Source organism: Porites lutea, chromosome 7 (assembly GCF_958299795.1).
Source record: "Porites lutea chromosome 7, jaPorLute2.1, whole genome shotgun sequence".
In the NCBI taxonomy this organism is placed as follows: domain Eukaryota; kingdom Metazoa; phylum Cnidaria; class Anthozoa; order Scleractinia; family Poritidae; genus Porites; species Porites lutea.
This window is the reverse complement of record NC_133207.1, coordinates 3,946,899-3,962,617: the sequence shown is the minus strand read 5'-3', so window position 1 is coordinate 3,962,617 and position 15,719 is coordinate 3,946,899. Positions and strand designations below refer to the sequence as shown.

The window sequence follows — 15,719 nt, the reverse complement described above, 5'->3', positions numbered from 1 at the left end:
ATAATACTGGGATATTTAATGGACAAGCTGCCTCTTCCTCCACCATTTCCAAGAAAGATTCGAGTATCTGGTCCCGTAACTTCGTATAACAACGAAACAGAGGCGAAGGCTCAAGGGAAAAACTCGACCTTCTACACGTGTGAGTCAACAGAGCAGCGTTTCACCTACGCAGGTAAAGGGTGGGAGAAAAGAGGGAGGGGTGGGAGCCGGGGAGGTGGGATGGGAGGGGTACGGGAGACGGGAATGGAAAGGGAAAGAGCCGGAGGCATAGCTCTAGAAGGGTAAGAAACGGGACAAAAATATAGGGGAAATTACCGCAACAATGCTTAATATTTCGCAATCGAAAAGGCCTACAAAGAGAAAGTCAATGAAAAGGGGCGGGAACCCGGAATGCTGGTTACGAAATGTAAGCCAAAATTTAATTTAGACCTGCCTGTCTCTCCCACCACCACCACCACCACCACCACCACTGAAAGTGTTACTGACACAATGGGTTTAGAGACATAGAAACTTACAGTTCATTAAAGTAGGGACCCTACGATCCGACGACAAGATGACAACGAGAACGTCAAAAAAGCAACAGGTTTAGAGGGAAAAACAACAACTTTGCACGTGCATCACACTCTTTTTGTACGTTTCTTTGCCGTTTTTGAACGACTGCGACGTGAAATTGCCTAATTGGACATTTTATGGAAGACGTAAACCGCAAGCGGCGACGACAAAAAGGTCTTGATGGCTTATATGGCTGATTCAATGAAAGTTGCTTTTGGCATTTAGAATTGGGCACTAGGAAGAACAGTTAAAAGTACGTGGCTCCTACATTATTGTTTGGTGGTCATTCAGGCAAATCATTGCATTGTTCTGTATGCCCATGCCAAATACCCAATGCTCAAATAATAATAATAATAATTGTTTATTATTATTATTCTCAAAGCAGCCTTTAATGAATCAGCTATATATTTGCAATAGCTATCGATATATCAGCGATCTCTGTTCATAAAATGTTCTTTTGTCCATTGAAAAGCAGTCCAGCAGTTCAAGAAGGAAAGTCCTAATAAAACGGGAAATATATATATATACTTAAAAGAGTTGTCCTCTCCTTTCGTTTTTAGCTATTGATGGTAAAACACAAATCGATTCAAGTCTTTACCCTAGCGCCACCAAAGACCAGTTAAAAGTACGTGGCTACTACATACAATTTCCAGGTCAAAAGAGTTTGAAACCATGTAAGACAGGATACAGTCGTCTAGCATCAAGATACGAGCTGTTCCTAACAGACTTTTCGTTCGCTGTCAACGTCAGCCACACCCAAGACGTGGAACTACACGGCATTCCAATGCACCGATACACCCTGGATAAGTCTGCTCTTGATGTTAACAATGTGACTGTGTTTACTAAAGGGGTATTTGACGTGAGTAGGGTCTCGGGAGGACCCCTTTTCTTCAGCCTTCCGAGGTTTCTTCATGGCGGCTCGTTACATGAGGAATTGGATCTCCCAGCTCCAGAAGAAAAGAAGCACGAATCATTTGTAAGTATCAGAATCTTTAGTGGTAATTTTGTGTGTCTGTGTGTGTGTGTAAATTGCACAAAAAATATCTGGTTTATTGGACTGAATTATTCGGGGCAGGTAATTAAGCTGTGGTTCACTTGAACACACTTGAGTTGTTTTAATCTTCTTCGTGATTACTCCAACCCTCTTAGTTTGTCAAGTGTAGTGTTGTCAGCAGGGGCGGATCTAGGGGGAGGGTGCAGGGGGTTCGCACCCCCTACCCCTAAGATGACCTGCGGTTTTCTAATACAAATGGGTTTTTCCAAAAATAACTATATGGTTTATTGGTGTTGAAGTAGAGCAATAGACAAGTGCACCCCCTCCTAAAAAAAATCCTGGATCCGCCCCTGCTCAGTGTTTTGTTTATCAGACCTATTGCTTTGTTAACGTTCTCGTTGCGGTCGCCGTGGTCGGATCTTAAGTTTCGTGATCCCTTAAAATAGGGAAACATTATTTTAGCAAACTTTCACCCATTTTGTGCTCATGTTTTTCCTTGTAGCTAAGTATAGAGCCAATATCAGGGTCTGCAATGGATCTTAAACTTCGCCTTCAACTAAATGGTATGATTCTGAACACATCAATATACACTGATTACCAGCCACAGCTCAATGTCACGTTCCTGAACAAACTTTTTCCTATTTGGTGGTCAGAAAAGTCGGGAGGCATTGATGAAGAAACAGCTGAAACTTTCCGTTCTAAGGTAAACACTTAACAAACAACAGCTATTTTTATAACTACTGTATTAGCAAAACAATACAATAATTACCCTCAAAAACCACCACAAAAATTAAATTCAGTTTAAAGTATTTTATTTGGTAAGTAGCAAAACAAAAAAAGGTATTACTACAAAGTATTGTTTATTCGTAAAATGAGTAAGTATACGAATTGTTACATTTTGTTACCATGGTTAAAAGATTTGCCTTTACATCAGCGTCACGAGGCCATGCAATTTGGAACAGAAAATGTGTCTTCATTTCATTTTTTTCTTAAAATAATGTGAAAACATTAAACACAATACTGAATACAATAAAAAACAATACAATTTTTAACGGGGTTAAATGTGTTTAGCTGAGCTGGAATAGCTTTTTAGAAAAATTGTGAGTTCGAAAACTAAGGGTTAGTTTTCGTGGCATGTGGTAGATAACCTTACAGACAAAAAAAAGAAATTTAACCCCTTGGTTGTCGATTTCAGAATTTTTCTGAAATCTATTCCAAGCCCATCACACGCTATCCTTCTTTCTTTTCTTTTCTTTTCCATTTTGTAGCTGTTCGGAAGCCTACAACTGTCCTGTGGCTTGCTCGTGGCCTTGCCTGTGATTGGAGGAATCTTGCTCATGACGGGTGTGGTCCTTATTGTACTCGCTGTCAAGAAAAGCAGTTCTGTATTAACCACAGCGTAAAACGCGAAGAACAGGACATCTGTGTACATATTAACGTAGAAACATCTCTCTAGTTTGAGAATATCGCGAGAGTTCACGCGAACGAGAAGGAAACTGGGCCGAGTTAATTTTGGCAAAGACTTTTGGGCTGTTACTAGGGACAGGGAAAAAAATTAGCCAATTGCTAAGCAGCGCGTCCCCAGAAACAGCAGTGTTCCAGTCCCCCTCTCGTTTCCGGCGAATTCGCGGCTTCCCCTCACCCGTAAACGTTCTCTCCTGGCTCGCTTCGTTCGCCACTCGAAATGGCGAGCTTACACGTAGGCTAGATTACATACAACACAAGGAACTTAGGACGGAATCCACCAGAAAATTGAGTAATTTCAATTTTCAGTGGACAAAAACCTTGTACCAGAATAATTTAAACAATATCGCATTATTTTTCACATTTTTCAAGGGCTAAAAATGTAATTAGTCATCTGTAATAACACCAAAGAAAATTTATTAGGGAGTCTGAGAAAATAAATGTCAAATGTTACAAAATGATATGTTACACACAAAATTTTTAAGAATTTTACCAGTGTTTTCACAATTATGTGAAACTTGACATTCATTTTCACGGACTCCCGTGAGAAATATTTTTGGTGTTATTACAGATGACTAATTACATCTTTAGCCCTTGAAAAATGTAAGAAGGAAAGCAATATTCTTTATATTATTCTGGTACAAGGTTCTTGTCCACTGAAAATTAAAACTACTCAATTTCCTGATGGATTCTGTCTTAATTACTCATTGGCGGATCCAGGGGGGGGGGGCCAGGGGGGCCGGGCTCCCCTTATTTTTAGACCAAACTGAGGCCGGAAGGACCAAAAAAAAACTTTTTGAAAGATCCCCCCCCCCCCCCAAATCTAAAGGAAAAAAGTTGCTTATAAATATAAATATTCGTCCCACTTAGCTCCCAGCTCCCCTGGGGATCTCTGGGAATGGACGATTATATTCCTTTTTTTCGGAATCTTTTCCCCTGGAAGAACTGTACTATTTTATGTTTCAAGCGAATTTTTCCCGGTTTTTTCTTGAAAATGGTAAATCCTTCCTGCACTTTTGATGATTGGTCTCGATAATGATAAATAATTGAGAAAAAACAAAACAAAACAAAACGAAACAATTCCCTGAGTTGACTTCGCAGCCGTTCTCTCTGTACAAAGAGTACTAATATATGTTTAGATCAAATTTAGTTTCATCGTCAGTTTGTCTTTCATTTTAAACCAACGATGACAAGCTTTGTGAATAAAATGAAAACAAGACTCATTGGATAAATGAAGTTTGCATTTTTCAATTTTTTGGGTTGATTTTACTTGAACCGTGAAACAGACAATAACAACTAGTGCAAAATAACTACCAGTAAACAAAAGAAGATAATAGAATTAGTGCATAATAGTGCATAGTATTCTACTACCTATTTCACGGGTTAAGTAAAATCACTCGGTAAGTTATTTATTGACAATTTATATTTCTAACTCTGGAATAGGTAAATGTCATTCAACCGGGATGGGGGTGTGGGTGGTGGTGATCCAAGCGGGGTTAGGATTATACAAGTAAGAGAGGTAATTTGGGCATGGCTCGGTCTTTCATTTTTGGGCGACAGGCCCCAATTGTTCAAAAGGTGGATAATGCTATGACTGAATTGAAAGTATTAGGATACAACTTTTGTTACCCAATACCAGAAACTCATAAGGGGTTTTCAGCCCTTGATGAGTTTCTGCCAATACCCAGCTAGCAGTGGATAGAGATTCATTCGGTGTTAGATTGGCCAATGAATTTCTACATGATGTGGCCTACAGGTAAAAAAGGATAAAGCTTGATTCTTGGACAAATGGAAAGGCTGAATTGGAGAACGCAGACACAAAGGAGTTAAGAAGCACTGTATTGACTAAGAAGCTTTTAAAGTATAAGCTTTTAGCCCCGTGGAAACGGACGCAAAATTGTTGACCAACAACTCCTAACATTGTTGGGAGTTGTTGCGTCCGTTTGCACGAAGCTAAAAGTTTGACTGAGGTTTCAAACTTTGCACAACAACTCCCAACAACACGCAACAACATGCAACGTACAAACGGACTTAACATGTAGCTGATGCAGCATCCAAAAATGTTGAGAGTTGTCGGGCAACAATGTTGCGTCCGTTTGCGCGAAGCTCAAGGTTTGTGGGGAGCAAAGGACACTGGAACACTTCAGCTTAAAAGAACATTATGGATGTTTTTCGATGCGGCCTATGGTGAATTATTAGGGAATAAAGCGTCTAGTTGGGTGTCCGGAAGTTATTTTTTTCCGCCACTCGTAAAAGCCTCAAGGTACCACGGCAGCGGCGAGCGGTGAACAACTCGCTTTTTGATTAAAAGTGTTCGGGTTCTTTTAATCTCTTTCGCGATTATTCCAACTCGATTACTTTGTCAAATTTAAGTGAACTCTCCTGTAGTTGAATTTTAAAGGCTTTAAAACTATCCGGTATAGCGTGAACACCTATCTGTTATGCGACTCTTCACTTTAGAGACTTAATTCGCTTCGTCACAGAAATCGCGCGGCCACAAACATTCTTTTGTGAACAGAGTATGATTTTCGAGGCGACGCAGAAGTTATCCAGTACAGCGTGAACATATGAGCCTAAGAAAAATATCCCAGTTCAGGAAGAGAAAAAATTCTTCGTTACTTCTTTACGTTCTCCATAAAACGTGAAATTAGGCATTTTCACGTCGTAGCATAGTCGTGCAGTGACGGCTCGTGATGCACGTGCAAAGTTGTTGTTTTACAAATTAGACCACTTTTAATTACATGTATACTTCGCTTTCCGACCACGTTGGATATCATGGCAAGCCGTAGTGTGAAGTACGTAAGTATTAGTTTCCTTGTATTATACTAGCTTATATAGTTATGGTACTCATCTTATCCTTTTTGGTTTGTACTGCATCCTTGGGAATTTCTGAAGGCTCATTTTTCGATTATGAGCTATTGTGAACCCCAGGGTTCGGTGTCAGCCAAGACACCCAAGTGAATCGAAAGTGAAAGATACAGTCAAATTCGCAAACTTTAAATGCAGTTGAATGGATAGAGGATAAGGGATAACATCTCAGTGATCAAAAGTAGTGGGAATAGGGCTGGATAGACAAACAAAATAGACAAACTTGAAACTTCAGTGCACATGCATCACACGTTTTAATCACCTCTTTAGCGGTGGACACTTCAAGACTTGAACTTCAGGAGAGTTCAGCTACAAGCTACTACATTTTGATAAAGCGAGTTAAAATAACGGCTTTAAGATAGAAAGAACGGGAACTCAGTTTTAAGCGACGTTTTCTTTGCCATCGCGGGATCATGGCTTAAAATCCCTACTTAAGGCGTTGACACTGCGGGAAAATAAACGCGGCAGTGAGGGGGTGGGGTAAGGAGTATGGGGAGGCGAGCGCGTCACACGCGAGGATTAGCAAGCAAAACAATCCCTCCAACCAAGCGTTCTTGACAATGTTTGCCGTAACATTTTCCCTATTTTGGTCCGGAATCGGGTATGGTTTTTGAGGGAACTATGGGAGTGTATGAACGTATTTGTCGTTTCAATCCCAAATGAATAACAAAAAAAGGACGATATACGAATTCGAAGTGGATTTTAAGAAATCTTTTATTTGTTCAAATCTAACTAATGATGACATAATTTCTTAGAGACCACGTCTAAAAACGGGTGTGGAAAATGACATTTTTTGGTCTGAAATAGGGTCAGCATTTGGAATTCCCAGGGATACCCCCCCCCCCCCCGGGCAAGTTATCCACAAACAAAGTCATTAACTAAGGCAAGCAAGAATTGTCCCATGCAAGCAAAATGTGAGAACTGCTTGCCAAAAGGACAAGCTGGAATTCAAGTTTTTTTTTAGCCCTGACAGCTTTTAGAAAAAAAACCTTACAATGCTGTTTTTCATATGCCACATCTGAGAAAAAACATATTTGATTAAAGAAAAAAACTCTGCATTACTGATTTTGAGGAGAATTAAAACCCTATTGACAGGGAGAAATCCACCCCTAAAAATTCTGGAATTATTTTTTTTAAAACTATTAGTGTAAGTACACTACATAATTTGCTAACAACAAATGAATTTTAAGAACAAGGCAAAATTTTTACTCTTTTTGAAGTAAATGTATGTGCCACTTCAGCTTAAATTAGAGTTCTTAATTAGTAACTATATACTTTAAAATTATTTTAGATAACTCTCTCTTGTGACTGTCTCCTATCTTCTTGTATGTACCAATGAATACAGTTTTGGTCAATTTTAATTTACTCATTATTTAACTTTAGAAATGCTGATATTGTTGCGAGAAGTTAACTATCAAAATTGTTCAGGATTTGAAACTGTATCAAAAATACCACAGTGATGGCTAATTTCCATACCTTTGCTCTGAATTTTGGTAATTATTTATGAATATTTGGGAGGCTATAGTTGTGAGCCTTGAAAGAGTGTTATATACAATATCTAGAAACAACAAAGTCAGCATAAAGATTCTTCTGTGCCACCTTTCTGATGTCTCCTCATTGGGTTCCCTGGTTCCAAAAAAAAAAACAGGACACCACAATTTCCTCTATTCCTGTTTGAGCCCTCTTCTCTTGATGGTGCACAGGACACCACCCTTGGGTCTAAGCGTCAGCCTTTCTTCATGTATCATTTTATGTTGCCCTGGTAACAGTGTCAACTCAAACTCCTGCAGCAATCGAGCCATAAGCACTCGCGCCTCAAACTGAGCAAACGTTTGTCCAATGCAGGTCCTTGGTCCAACAGAAAATGGATAGTAAACAGACTGTGGAATTTGCTTGTCAGGGGAGAACCTGTCAGGATCAAACTTCTCTGGTTCTGACCATGCGTCTGAAAGACGCTGCAGTATGAACCAACTAATATTGATTGAGGTTCCTGCAGGTATGGTTAATCCTCCAAGGTTTTCTTCCTTTGTAGTTATTCTTGTCGTTCCCCCGACGGGTGGGTGAAAGCGGAGGCCTTCCTTGAGTGTCTGTCCCAGATACTGAAGGTTTCCAAGATCTTTGTGTTCCACAAACTGGCGGGAGCCAAGCACAGTTTCAATTTCTTGAATAATTCTATGCAAAACAATCAACATCAGTGGTGCTCCCATCCTTAGAAGTTTATAGGTATCTTACCCTCAGAAACATTATTATTGTTTCTTAGGGTAAGATACATACAAACTTCTAAGGACAGGAGCAAACAAAAGACAGCTACAATTTTTTTGCAAGAAATTAAAAAAACTAACCAGCTATAATATCAATGTGTTTGTCAAACAGTTTTATAATGTAATTGGAAATGTTTAGTAGAACATTCAGGTCATTGTGATCCAGTCTATCTACTAATCTTACCTACACTAGTGTGTACAAATACCTGTTTTCAACATTGGGATGCTTCAGTATTTCAAAAAGAGTGAAAGATAACTGGTTTGAAGTGGTCTCCTGACCTATAAAAGGACAAAAATAAGAGTAACGAACAAAGAAAAAAGTAGAAGACTGCAAAATGAAAGGAGACATACAAAAACAGGACTTCATCTTCTCCTCAAAGATGCCTCAAAAGTTTTTAAGACAGGATCAAACTTTCTGTGATACATGTAAACAATTTTCTAGGTACCACCCGTTTGTTCAACTCCACAGTGAAATGTCTTACCTGCAACAAAAAATGTCACAAACTGATCAATCAGATCTTCAAAACTTAAGCTGGACTCTGATTCTGCTACTTTTAAGATGTGAGCAAGTATATCATTGGGAGTTTCGTCTTCTCTCAAAACAGCTTCCTGTCTTTCCTTGAGGACCTTTCCTGCAAACTCACGAATGAATTTTATTGCTTCAGCCAAACCTGACTGGGATGGAAATACCAACCCCAACAGCTGGGAGAATGGGGTACGTATGCTTTCCTGGACCCCCTTTAGACCTTTGGAAACTGCTGATGGAAATGGACTGTTAGCGTCTCTTATAACGTCAACATCAATGTCAAAAGCAACCTGTAAAAGGATCATTAATACCACTTTAAAGTAACTGCAGAAAACCTGGCCACTCAAAAGCTGGACTGGCTAATGTGGCACCACTACTTATGGCTTTAAGAGCTGCATTAGGCTTATTAAAGAACAAGACATATATGTGACTTAATGCAGCTATGTGGCTACGTGGATTGTGTGGAGCTACTGACATACTTACAAATGCAGAATACTAGCGTGCATCACATGTACTCTAAACCCTTCTGTATAGAGTATCTGCAAATTAGTGAACAGTACCATGTTCAAATCTCGCAGAGTTGAAACGACGTATGTTGGTGTTTTTGATAAGCGTTTTTCTTACACAGTTTGTGGTTAGTCCAATTTCAAATAAAGTGTTGACAGGCCTAACCTGACTCATACCTAAAGGCAAGAGAGAATGAGCTCATGATAGTGTGAAACATGGCCTTAGAGTCAGCTTGAACAACAGAGGTTATTCTTGCTTTCTCTCTTAGAGCACAGATTATACAGTGCATAAAGTATTCTAAACTTTGACTGAACAAGCCTTGTTTTTGCGATTTCGAGTCTCACATTTAGAGGTTATGAATCTGGTTAGTACCTTTGGTTTTCTCCAAAATGCCTGAATCTGAATGGCTACGTGTGTATAGTTTTTTTGTCTGGGAACATCATGATTTCCTGATTTGTTTTAACGCTAAAACTGTCAGCCAGATTGCAGAATGCAAAGCAGTGCATTAATTTGCAATGATTGAACCAGTCGGCAAATTTACAAACACATTTTGGCCTTGAAGGAATTCTCTCAAAGCATTTTGTTGTTGTTGTTCTGAAGAAGACTTTCTAGTTTGAACTGTTCTTTCATTGTTTACCATAAACGCTCCTTGCCATAAGAAACCTGCCTGTCAGAAATGCTAATGAAATCCTTGCGACTTTGCTGAATATCAGAACAAGCTTTTGTTTACTAATTCACAGACAATCCATACAAATGGATTGGATGATGCATGGGCCAGCTGCAAGGCAGGCTACAGAATACCTGGCCATTCCAAAAGCTGGACTGGCTACATGGCTACACTGCTGCTATGTGGCTTTAAGAGCTGCATTGGCCTTATTGAAGAACAAAACATATATATGGCTACACTGCTATGTGGCTTAAAGAGCTACATTGACCTTATAAATTAAAGAACGAGACATAAATGAATGACTATGGGGCTATACAGCTAGCTATGCCACTAGGTGGATACATAACTAAGTGGCTATGTATCTTCACTGAGGGCTCAAAGAACAAGGCATATACATGGCTAGGTCGCTATGTGGCTACATGGCTATGGGGCTATGCAGTTACATGACCTGGGGGGGGGGGGTACTCCAGATTTCAAGTGAAAGGGATGATCGAAGGGTTTTTGGGGGTTTGAAATTTCAACTTTGGTTTTTTTTGGGTAGGAAAATTTTGGCAAGTATCTTTTTGGGTAGCTTGATCTAAGTAGGGATTTTTGGGGGTATTCAAAACAAACTGAAGATTCGTGACAGTTCCCGCACACACCCAGCCTTTTTACAGTGTATATTCTTGAGTATGTGAGGTTGAACTGAATACCTTTCCAATAACATCCAGAGTGACCCTGGCAAATTCTTCTGCCATATTTACAACAGTTTCTCCATCTGCCATCTCATCCAGCTTGGCCGGAAACAAGTCACAGCTGTTGTTAAACGCGGACATCAAGTTCATTAAATAACGGCGGTGGAACGCCGGATTTAACAGCGCTCTTTGCTTTTGCCAAACGCCATGATCGGTCTCTGTTACCAAACCGCGGCCCAAAAGTCTGTGACCGAATGGATAGCCAAGATGCCCATAAACCCTAGGATTTTTGGGCAAATTTAGCGTTAGAAGACACTTTTTAGCGAGTTCTCGATCAGAAACGAAAAGGAAAGGCCGGTGAAAGCCCCACATCAAAACTACTGGACCGTAAATACTGTGCAATTCTTGCATCAATTCACTCATGATTTTTCCCTTTTCTCGCTCTCGGCGAATAAGCGGTACGTTACCAAAGAAAAAACTGTCCCTCTTTGGTCCTGGGATATGGCTGAACCTCCAGTGAATGTAAACCAAGTAAATGGAAAATGCCGTGAATATCAAACTCAAAAGAGAAACAACTGCAATGAAAATCGCGGAAAGCACGAAAGCAAGAGCCATTTCGGAAACAAAATATACCAGGCGCATATGCGGAGTCTACCTTTGCAGACCTTCGCCCTCTATGACCTTGATAGTTGGCGAAGTCTACCAAAGGAACGTGGTCAACTTAGAATTTTTTGCATAAACGAAAACGCTTGTAACGCAGGCTACTGATGTCATAGTATTTAGCCTCCGCCGCAGATATTCTTAGGGGTTCGTCACGCGTTCCTGCCCCACTTATAAACGTGTGCTGATTTGAGCGGAAAATACGTAGACCAATCACAGCAGACTTCCAGACCTAGAGAAATTTCGCGCTTGACTTTATAGCTCCAGAAAAGATCAGAAAAGTCTCATGAAAGGTGAGGACCTTTCAGTTTTAGAACAAACCACTCAGTTAACACACAAGCGTTCGTACCAGAGGTTACGCTCACAATCTCATTGCAAAAAATTATCTCGGAGGTTAATTTTGCAGCTGATTTTGCTGAACGGAAGTCGGCGAAGTGTGAAAAAAAATTCTGCCTTTTGTTCAGTTGACAAGGTAAGCCAACCGTTATATCACGCAAAGAACAACTTTATGAGCAAATGACATCTAAGCCTTACAGAGAGAAATATACAAAGAGCCAATAGAGACCTCGAAAACACAGACGCAGACTCCAGAGCAAAAATCTCTTTACCCTGCGTAGCAAGCGTTTCCGCCCGAGTTCGTCAGTAAAGTTGAGACGAGAGCAAAAGAAAGGAATGACAGGGGAGAGGGAGCGTCACAGATCTGGTCTCGTCTGATTTGTGGTCGCAGATTACAAATGCCTCTGACTGATATTTATTTTAGTCGTGTTTGAGCGAAGGTTTATGGGATCACAGTTCTTTCAAAGTATAATTGGAGATCGAGCAGTGGAGACTAGTGAAAGCCATTTTATTGAGAATGACGGCGTGCGGATCTGACTGGAAAAAATGGACTGTTTGTTGCAGCTGAAACATCAACGTGAATCAGAGCATCAGTACTCGTCACTTAGCGAAAAGCCGCCATGGACAAGCGATTTGTCAGCTTTTTGAAATGAAAAGATTATTTATGTTTATTGGAAATTTAGCGAGATGTATTGAAGAGAACGTTTCGACACGCGAGAAAAGGCGACCGCGGCGGGGTGATTTTCACGCGCGCAATCATTTCGCTCCCTCTACTATCCCTGAGGAAAAATGGAGGACTACTCGTAGTTTATATACATGCATACACACAAACCTTATTTATACACGCATTTGGGGTCGTTGCAAAAATTACAAATTAAATTTTACAGGTTAAAAGTTATTAATACCAGGGAATAAAATCGTTCAATCATAAAATACACATTAGAAATATAGAAAATTCTCAGATCTGTTGTTAATTGTTTGGGGGGCTAAAAAGTTGAAATTAAAATCGCTAAAAGAGCAATACTTAACGACTTTTTTCAGTAAAGATCTCATGTCTGTGCAACCTAAAATAGAACCATTTGAACGACCTATGGCTTTCCAGAGGACAGCCCCTCTATAGGCAATAGAGTTTTTATCGTAATTTGACGCAAACTTCGGAGCTATTAACCCGTGTTTCGTTCTTGACACAGATCTGTTGCTGTGAATTATCAATTGTTCAGCTAAAGCCTGTGGAAGCATACCATAGTAACCTTTGTAAAAAAGCTTAATTAAAGAAAGTTTAAATCGATGTGTTAAGGTGTCCAACTTAACGGTGGCTAAAACGTCAGCTGTAGGCATATCATATGATCCTGGCAGCACGGCAGTGTTGTCTTTCCAATGATTTAAATAACTCCGTCTGACTTACGCTGCCCCACACTGGCATCGCGTTTGTATTGGACGGCTGGATAACCTTCAAATAAAACGACTCGCACACATGACTGGGTAGAAACCTTGATTTCTTCAAAAGGCTTAATTTATTTGCGAAACTGTTAACGACTTCTTGCAGATTAGGTATCCAGTTCAGATTTTTATCTACGGTAACACCCAGAAGTCTGGTCTCGGCCTTGTCAATATAAATGGCGGGCAGTGGGCCTATAAGCCGAGCTTTGGAGAGTAACATTACCTCGCATTTGCCAGGACGTGGAGTTAGGTGGTTGTTTTAACAAAAGTTTTTTAAGTGCACCGTTTAACAAATCACAAGCGGCGTCTTGCGGCTGGTGCACTATATTAAGTCACCGGTGACGTTATTTGGTACGTCTTGCAAGGAGTCGATGCAGAAAACCGTAGCGTCGTCAGCATACATAAACGTATCTACAGATGTAATCGACAAGGGTAGATCGTTCGTAAACAAAGTGAACAAGGTAGGGCCCAAAACCAAACCCTGTGGAACTCCACATCTGACCTGTGTATTTGAAGTTTTTCTGCCATTTATCACCGTAAATTACGTTCGTACACGGCGCAAATTGCGTTCATTTCGGTTCAGCAGACCTTAGTGGGACAGGAAAGTGTGACGAACGCCTGAGAACGTCTGCGTGAGAGGTTACCAGAAGTAGGAACTCGCGTTTCTCTTTTAAAATCGTTTCAACGTACGACATAAAACGTTACAATATATTCTAACATTACTCCGAGGCTTTAGGGTCAAAATTGCAATTTTGTTACGACTCCATGGTCTCGCAATTCCCAGAAGAGATCAGTGAGCACAAAGAACACAAAACCAAATATAGAAAAATGCCCGGGGGGGTACTTTCTTATGTAAGCTATGTAGGTATGTGCCGCCACATTGGGTAATCTTTTTACACCGTTTTGGTCTGAAAACGGATATACACTTTGCCCATTTTGCTCTGGAATCGGGCATGGTTTTCGTCGGAACTACGGGAGTGTATGAACGTAATTACCGTTTCAATTCCAAATGAGTAAGAAAGAGAGAGAAATATGCGAATTCGAAATTGATTTGAAGTATTTTTTCCTTTGCGCTCTAATCTAAGTAATGATAACATGATGTCTGTCTAAAGGACAGGTCTGAAAACAAGTCTTAAAAATGACTTTTTTTGGTCTGAAATACAGTCACAATCTAGAGAACCGGGCGGCACATCCCCACCAAGAATTCCCAGGAGTACCCCACTGGAAAGATTACCAGAAAGCATCGAAGTCATGTATCGAACGTGGGCTATTGGACTGCAAAGGAACTGAAAACCTCAAACCTTGTGTGACAAGCGTGACAAGACTTACCGTAGGACGAAATTTTTGCGGGTTCTAATTTTTGCGATTTTTCCAGCGATCCGCAAAAATAAGTTCTCGCAAGTAAATGTTACCGCAAATATTTTCCCCACAAAAATTTATTCCAAAGTAAATATTCTTTTCCTTAAATACGCTACACAGAAACACAGTACTAAGAAAGCGTGTCTGTTCATTTATAACTTGTCTCTTTCGTTCAGAAACAAAACGGTATACTATGAATTACTGGTTTTATATAGCGTACGCACACCGTAGTATTGTTTGAAAATGGTGTTTTTATTAAATAAACCCCAATGAAATAGCAGATGAGCTTTCGCTTTCAGATGTGAAAATAACATGCTATCTTCACACGTAAAAAGATCATCGTTGCTATAGCTACATATCTATTAAGGTGAAATGGTTTGGTACATGAATTTCATTGGGGTCTGTCTATAAAATAAATAGAACATTACATAACCGCTTGAGAGATACGAAATTTCTCTTGTGGTGTTTAAGAAATCTTTCAATCGTTCGCTGCGCTCACTCGTGAAATATTTTTTAACACTCGAAGAGAAATTTCGTATTTCCGCGCGGCCATGTAATATCCTCTATTTATTAAAAACTGAATCATCGGATAATGCAATTCTAGAGCTCTGATTGGCTTGGCCATTGTGGTATATGAGCCATTACACCATGCTCTCTAAATATGGTAACTGCACGCGCCTGCTCAAAGTGATTATAGACCGTAATTTACAGTACGGACCGAAAACTTGCAGCTAATAACTTTTCTGCGCACTTAACGAACATCTTTCATCGCTACCATTTTTTATCCTTTAACATTACTGCACTTTTGTATCAAGATTGACTCAGCTGAATCAACAATTCTATCAATATTTACTCTACAAATATTTTTTAATGGAAAGTTGATTTTATACGATATCCTTTTTTTTCGTTGAAAAGAAAACAAACTATTTTCCAAAAACATTTTTTCTCGGCTCTTTGGGCCTCACTTTGGTCTTAAAATAAGGGTAGGGGCCCGGGGCCCCTCTCTTAGATCCGCCACAAGGGACCAGGCAAGTTATCCCCGGGGGGGAGGTTACTCCCTTATATAAGCTATATAGGTATGTGCCGCCCCAAAGGGTAGGGTTTTTGCGCCGTTTCGGTCTGAAAACGGGTATACATCAGTGGCGGATCCAGGGGAGGCCCCCCCCCCCCGGTGATCTTTTATACCAAACCGAGGAACGAAAGGCCGAAGAAAAATTTCTTTGAGACCGAGCCCCCACTTATCCCCGGAACTGACCGGAACCGCTCCCCCACGCCTCCCCCCCCACCCCCTTATCTGAAGGTCTGATCCACCACTGTACATTTTCCCCTTTTTGGGCTGGAATCGAATGCGTATTTGTCGTTTCAATCCCGTATGAATAAGAAAGAAAGAGTAATATATGAATTCGAAGTC

The 15,719-nt window shown here is 40.2% G+C and overlaps 2 protein-coding genes across 2 annotated transcripts in view; one reads left to right on the top strand and one right to left on the bottom strand.

Moving 5' to 3' along the window:
* LOC140943169 (uncharacterized) overlaps nucleotides 1-3,279 on the top strand; it is a 12,590-nt gene extending 9,311 nt beyond the window's left edge. Inside the window, exons 6-9 of the mRNA XM_073392230.1 lie at nucleotides 1-172; nucleotides 1,113-1,528; nucleotides 2,049-2,249; nucleotides 2,815-3,279. The exon at nucleotides 1-172 is cut by the window's left edge and continues 642 nt beyond it. Coding sequence (XP_073248331.1) covers nucleotides 1-172; nucleotides 1,113-1,528; nucleotides 2,049-2,249; nucleotides 2,815-2,949 — 924 coding nt within the window. The 3' untranslated portion in view covers nucleotides 2,950-3,279. The remainder of the gene's footprint in view (nucleotides 173-1,112; nucleotides 1,529-2,048; nucleotides 2,250-2,814) is intronic.
* A 3,438-nt stretch (nucleotides 3,280-6,717) lies between these two features.
* LOC140942598 (cholesterol 24-hydroxylase-like) lies at nucleotides 6,718-11,147 on the bottom strand. The gene is made up of 4 exons (XM_073391519.1): nucleotides 10,532-11,147; nucleotides 8,622-8,955; nucleotides 8,346-8,418; nucleotides 6,718-8,050 (listed from the first exon to the last, which is right to left on the bottom strand). The coding sequence occupies exons 1-4, from the start codon at nucleotides 11,126-11,128 to the stop codon at nucleotides 7,543-7,545; spliced, it is 1,512 nt and encodes a 503-aa protein (XP_073247620.1). The 5' UTR covers nucleotides 11,129-11,147; the 3' UTR covers nucleotides 6,718-7,542.
* Between the last annotated feature and the right edge of the window lie 4,572 nt (nucleotides 11,148-15,719).